This window comes from Adiantum capillus-veneris, chromosome 8 (assembly GCF_014529385.1).
Source record: "Adiantum capillus-veneris isolate H3 chromosome 8, ASM1452938v2, whole genome shotgun sequence".
In the NCBI taxonomy this organism is placed as follows: Eukaryota; Viridiplantae; Streptophyta; class Polypodiopsida; order Polypodiales; family Pteridaceae; genus Adiantum; species Adiantum capillus-veneris.
Genome location: NC_140938.1, coordinates 126,514,840 through 126,521,354, shown reverse-complemented (window position 1 = coordinate 126,521,354; position 6,515 = coordinate 126,514,840). Strand labels below are relative to the sequence as shown.

The window sequence follows — 6,515 nt, the reverse complement described above, 5'->3', positions numbered from 1 at the left end:
ATCATTGTCATCACTGCTAGCATATCCATTGTATCTATCCTTGCGATCATCATTCTCTTTGTGAGTCCTTCGATCACCTTCCCTATTGCTATAATCCCTTCTTTATTCATCCTCTCTATCATGGTCTATTCAACTTTCATATATCGATATTGTCTACTCATGTGTTAACAATCATACATGTAGAAATTTGCGACACAGTTACAATCCGTTTGAAAGATTGGATCAGGGACTCATACATGCGAATAACCACCCATATTTACTATATATAGGCCCTTGGCTCTCTCACACATAGCTATATATAGACTTTTGTATTGCATGTGTGTCCTAACCCTACCCTTGGCCTGACATTACTCCCCCCTTGGAGAAGTGCTTTCATCTTTGAAAACAAAAGTGGTGATATCTTCTTAAGGACACTATTGCCTTCCAGATTGGTACCTCTCTCAAGTCCAGCTATCCACTTGACTGATATACGGCTCAGTAGAAGGTTCAATGAAACCAAGAAGAACATCTTGATCACCTATATTGTTGTGCCATTGTAAGTGTTTGTATAAATGGCTTATATCCAAAACCAAATGAATACAATAGTATGTGAGCTTGATTTATAACTCACTTAAGTATTTTAAATGAATTATCACAACTAAGAGGTAGCTAAATGAATCCCCAAATTTTCAGACTTTTTGAAGGCGTCGCAACATGTAAGAATGCCTCTTTTCAAATTTTCATGAAAGTGACATGTTGGCATATCTTATCAACACAGATTAAGTCCTTGACTTGTTGTCAGTACTCATTAGTAGCCAGTCCTACCATAACTGGTGATTGAGATTGAAAACCTGACATAAACATGAAAAAACTAACTTAGTCGTAACATGTTTGGCAGCAAGCTCCAAAATAGAGAGAATAATCTTTCCAATTGGATTTCTTCTCACTAATGTACGCTCTTAGCTTATCTTGTAGCGCTAGGTTAACACTTGCAAAACGCCCATCCGTCGTTGGAAGATTGACAGTACTGATATTGAGCTGTGTTTCCCAACCGTTTACAAACAGTCGCCCATAAATGACTGGAAAACATGTGTGCGCTATTACTCACAAAATTGTAGGGTAATCCATATACTCTATACAAATTGTGAACAACCAGCTTGGCTAAAAAGCGGATTTGATTGGAATAAACTTACAAAGTTTAGGCAATCTATGTACAAGCATCCATACCAAGTCATCACCTCGTCCTCTAGAGGTACTGCACTTGTGGTGAAAAAAGCTTCATAAGCTATTAAATATATAGATTTGCATGCCGCTCTGAATATGCCTTTGCTAAACACAGGGCCCATAACACCTAGTGTGCATGCATTAAACAAAAATGTATCCGAGCTTATATTTCCATGACCAATGTCTTGTAGTTGCCAATGCTGATGGCGAATGTTATGCTTATAGCATACATGAAAAATAAGGGAATAAAATGTGTTAATAGCTCTACGAAAAGAAATTAAATACTTTCCAGTGCAATGATTTGAGAGCATTGCTAAAACATTTGGACCATAATAGAATGTGAAAATAAATCACATCTAAGTATATACAATAAAATATTTTCATTAATAGGATATAGTCTTGCTATACCGGATCCGACAATTTTTTGGCATTGAAATTGTTCCCGATACTACGTGCTTAAAATGGATAATACAACCAAGAACAAAAGCGTTAATGGAAACAATTGTTATGTGATCTTTATAGATAGCTCAACAAGTATTGTTGGCTCTACCTCATCAACAAAGAACCTATATGTAATATTATCAACAACCATACTTCGTCTCCACCGGATTCTCGATAACCATTATATTATCAAATTTTGGAGAATCAATCTTCTTGATAGTAGAAGTGCTTCGCTACAAGCAAAAGCCCTCTAGAGGTATCAAGTTTCCTCTCTCTCTCTCTCTCTCTCTCTCTCTCTCTCTCTCTCTCTCTTTTGAGAGATACCATTACTCTTTCATTAATGATCATTTTGGCATTCAATATTACTGAATTTCTTTGACAGTAGCACTCTAAAACACCCTTTTGAGAGGAATGTTTTGTCATTAACAATGTGGTGGAGAAAATGCACATATCTTTTGTATTGTGTGCCATGGAGTGGGGCTTTCATATTTTCATGCATTGTGGGACATCACATAGGGAAACATTTTGTCCAACATAATATATCTAGATTCTATACTTTGGTTCCAATGCTTGACCGGATCATTAATTAGTTTCGTATGCAATATAGGTTTTATGGTTCTGCCGAGTGATTTGTGAAAATGCTTTAGCATGTGCTCCATCCACTTAATAAAAGAAAAGAAAAACAAGGTGAAAGTCACACTGGTCTAAATAAGAGGATAAGAAAGAGAGTGTGTGACCCACTAATCAATGTCCCTCTTTACAAAAATAGGAAAACAAATGTCAATTGTATCTCAAAGCAACCTACACATATAAAGACAATGCTAAGTTATTGCCCTTCTAACAAAAACAAGGTGAAAAGTCACAGCGGTTCATATAAGATGATGAGAAAGAGATTGTGTGACAAACTACTCAACACAAATAGCAAAACAAATGTCAACTCTTTGTCGCAACGGCCTACATACACATAGCACAATGCTTAGTTAATGCCCCTCTTACAAGGAAAAGGAAGAAAGAGGGTTTGGCAACAAAAACACTTAATAGCAACTCATCAATCAGAGCTTGGAGAGATTCTATGAATATATATATTAGCTATCAGCTTGCCTTTTGTAATGATGATTTGGCAAAGCCTTTTGTAATCCCAAGTTTCAACTTTTGGTTGTATATCCTACCCAAAGTCTCTCTTCTCCCTTGGGAGTAGCTTTGAAATTATTTGTCCATTTCAATACAAATCCAAATGCTTTTATGGGTACTGTCATGACTCAACACAACTCTAGGTTGCTAGCTTTTGCTTTCTTTATGATGCATGTGGCATGGCACAAGACATTTGCAAACAGCAATGGTATGCTACTTCAGACATTCACGCACACGCTCTCAGCTTTACAGCTTTACAGATCGTCCAAGATCTCAAAGTAGATGTCACCTTTGCAATTTAACAGCATTCTTCCAAGGCATCAGATGGCTTCGAAAAAGTATATCAAAAATTAACATGTGATATGCAGGAAGGGATCAGTTTAACAAGCTCACTAATTTACTGTCTAGATCTTAAAACTATTGAGCTGCAATATGTGCATGCGATGCAGTAAAAGCAAAATGTCACATGACAAAGATGGGCCTGATAACCTTAACAAAAAATGCTTCTTCTTAGCAGTTTATGCCATGTTTGATTCCCTACTAGGGAGCTACACTACCAAGTGCATTGGGAAGTCAGGGTCCTTCCTCTTATTCTCGTATCAAGACAAGAAATTAGTGCAAAAGTACAGAGCAATATCGAACCTTCAAAGGTAGCCTAAGCTTCTTACACCTGAGTACAAAAAAGAAGGGGTTTAGGAATAGCCATAACACCCATATGATACCTGGAGGGCATGAAGCATCTAATTTGTACAACATAATTTAACAAGGGAGGCAGTATATATAAAGGCAATCCTCTCTCTATATCTACATGAAGGTCAACATGTGTCAGCTTCAAATCTAAGCTCCCTTAAATGTAAAAAACACAGTGATGTCCTCAGAAAGGCAAATCTGACAAATTTAATAATTAGTACCTGGGATATTTGCTTTACAACACAAATTTGAACGACCAGACAATCTTGGTGAAGGAGGTAGGATACAAGCCGAGCTAATAACCATTTCCCGATGACAATGAAGTGTTAGAGCTTGACCAATCTGACGATGTAGGCGTCAAATTTGCAGCACGCTTGGATTTCGAAGCTGACTTGCCTCTCATCAAATATTTGGTCTCATCCATTGATGAAGTGGGACTTATGTCTACTTTGAATGAAAATGTATTACCATGCTGATCACCATAACCAAACTGTTGGTATAATTTTGAGAGGGTATCCGCAACATACTCCATTGTGGGTCTACTGTCTTTCTCTGCATGTAAGCACATGAACGCAAGCTCGATGACCCGCTTTGCCATCATTTCAACTTCCGGGTTCTTCTTCATCTCCAAACGAGGGTCGACCAGATCTTCCCACATGCCGCACCCAATCTTCATCATTGCTAGACTTGACAGATTGATCTCCCTCCTATCTCTTGACATGTCGACTGCTAATTTAGCAGACACAAGCTCCACTAAGACCACCCCAAAGCTGTATACATCACTCTTGTCAGTAAGTTGATAGCATTGATGATAATCAGGATCAAGATACCCTGGTGTCCCTTGCGGAGCCGTGGACACATGCGTAGCTTCCAACGGTACTAGACGCGAAAGCCCAAAATCTGCTAATTTCACATGTAGATTTTCATCTAGTAGAATGTTTGTTGTCTTCACATCTCGGTGGTATATGGGCGGTTTCACTGAGTTGTGAAGATAAAAAAGAGCTTCAGAGGTCTCCCTTGCTATTCTGAGCCTGGTTTTCCATGGCATTGCTGGTTTTTTCTCATCATGAAGCTGGTCCGAGACCGTACCATTAGCCGCATATTCAAAAACCAGTAATAAATCATTTGAATCTTGACAGCAGAAGCCATATAGCTTGACTAGATTGGGATGATCAAGATTAGAGAGTATCTTGATCTCATTGTAGAAGTGGTCCATTCTCTTGAAGTTGTCGTGGTAAAGCCTTTTAATGGCAACTTCGCGGCCATCTTTGAGAATCCCCAGGTAGACCGCACCAAAGCCTCCGTCTCCAATCATGTTCTCGTCTGCGAATGACTTAGTAGCCTTAGAGAGCGATTCAAAAGTGAACTCCTTGGTGGCAACCGGGCCGAATTTCTTTGATAGCATGTATGCCCGTTGCGTCAGCAAGCGGTTGCTTGATGGGATTGTGAAACTTTTGGTGGAGTAGGCTTTCTTTCTATGGTAAACCAAAAGAAGCAGTAAGATAAATGCAACGGTGGCCAAAACTGCTGCAGACACGCCGGTGGCAATTATTGCAGGTGTGTTGCAGGAGAAACTGCTGCAAACTGTCAAATTTAAAGTACACCATCAACATCCATCAACAGATCTTCTCTAATTCAAATGAGTTACAATTTCCCCATGGTGAAATCCATTATACTGTGAGCAATTAAAAACTCTCACATGCATGTTGTGCCCAAATGAAACTTTTTTCTACACAATGCCACGATTATGCTATGTCTGGGTGTCGATGGCTCAATTAAAACATGCTGGTAGGGTGTGTGTGTGTGTGTGTGTGTGTGTGTGTGTGTGTTGAAGCAATAGAAAATTGTGTGTTCTAATGATTTGAATTCTCCATCATGGCAATAACTTCTGACATGTTTCTATGTGTTACCAACCAAGGTAGTATATGAAAGCTGAGATGAGTTACCGCTGTTGATATTATTGCAGTTGGTGCTGGAGACGTTGTTTGGCCCACAAATGCACTGCTCGAAGTTGCTGGTCTCCTTGTTGAAGTTGCACTGTCCGCCGGTATCAGAACAAGCCTCACACTCGGGGTCACCGATAATAAGCTGAATCGTTGCAGTACGCCACAAAGGGACAGACATGATGAAAGTGCCGGTGGCTAGAACCACAAAATGAGAGCAGGATAGGTTATCCAAGGTCGCGTGAAGGGCGAGCTCCTGGACTGGTTTCAACTGCACGCACGGAAAATCTCTTTCACACTGGTCTTTGTAAGCCGCACAAACGGTGCTGTTCACTACCAGATTGGGGTCTTCGGTGGGATTGCCAGCACAATCAAAGAGCAGGAAATAGTTGAAGGGGGAGAACCGGAAAGACCCATTTGCAAAGGTGGCCAAGTTGATCAAATCAGGTAGCACCAGATCAACGTCCTTGGACAAGAGGGGTTCTACACACTTGCCCTGATCCGTGCTCTCGATAACCGGTGCCCATGTGAGGTTGATGTAGGTGTTGGCGGCCACCTTATTGATACCTATCACCTTGGGGGCGCCCAGGTTTGTGTCGTCATCATAATGAACAGCCTCTTCAAAGGCCTCCCAAGATGCTTGCCCAAATGAGCAGTTGGAGATGACAAAGCTCTTCGAAGCCGCGCATTCGGAGTCGCCCCAGAATGGAGCACTTATGTTGCCCAGATTAGCGCACTTGAAAACATCGTTGCTGTCGCAGAGCGCATAAGCTTTTACTTCATCTGAGGAGGAGATATGCACTAGTAGAAGGTACGCGAGGCAGACGAGGATGTGCAAGGAGCAGAAGCGTTGCATAGCTCAAGAGACCTGTGCCTAGGCGCTAGAACAAACATGCACAGAGAGAGAGAGAGAGAGAGAGAGAGAGAGAGAGAGACAGAGAGACGAGATTGGGTCAGACGAGCATAGTTGGTGTGAGGTCGAGCGCACTCACCTGTGTTCTCGCGCGTCACAAGAGCATCAATCGAGAGAGAGAGAGAGAGAGAGAGAGAGAGAAAACAGAGAAGAGGGATGCTTTCGTTGCTTTGGTGGACCATTTCAAAACTCGC

The 6,515-nt window shown here is 40.9% G+C and overlaps 1 protein-coding gene across 1 annotated transcript; it reads right to left on the bottom strand.

Annotated features, from left to right (window-relative positions):
- Nucleotides 1–3,600: 3,600 nt before the first annotated feature.
- LOC147452921 (LEAF RUST 10 DISEASE-RESISTANCE LOCUS RECEPTOR-LIKE PROTEIN KINASE-like 1.2) lies at nt 3,601–6,515 on the bottom strand. The gene is made up of 2 exons (XM_086518471.1): nt 5,412–6,515; nt 3,601–5,049 (listed from the first exon to the last, which is right to left on the bottom strand). Exons 1-2 carry the CDS (start codon nt 6,262–6,264, stop codon nt 3,761–3,763), a joined length of 2,142 nt encoding a protein of 713 aa, XP_086374597.1. The 5' UTR covers nt 6,265–6,515; the 3' UTR covers nt 3,601–3,760.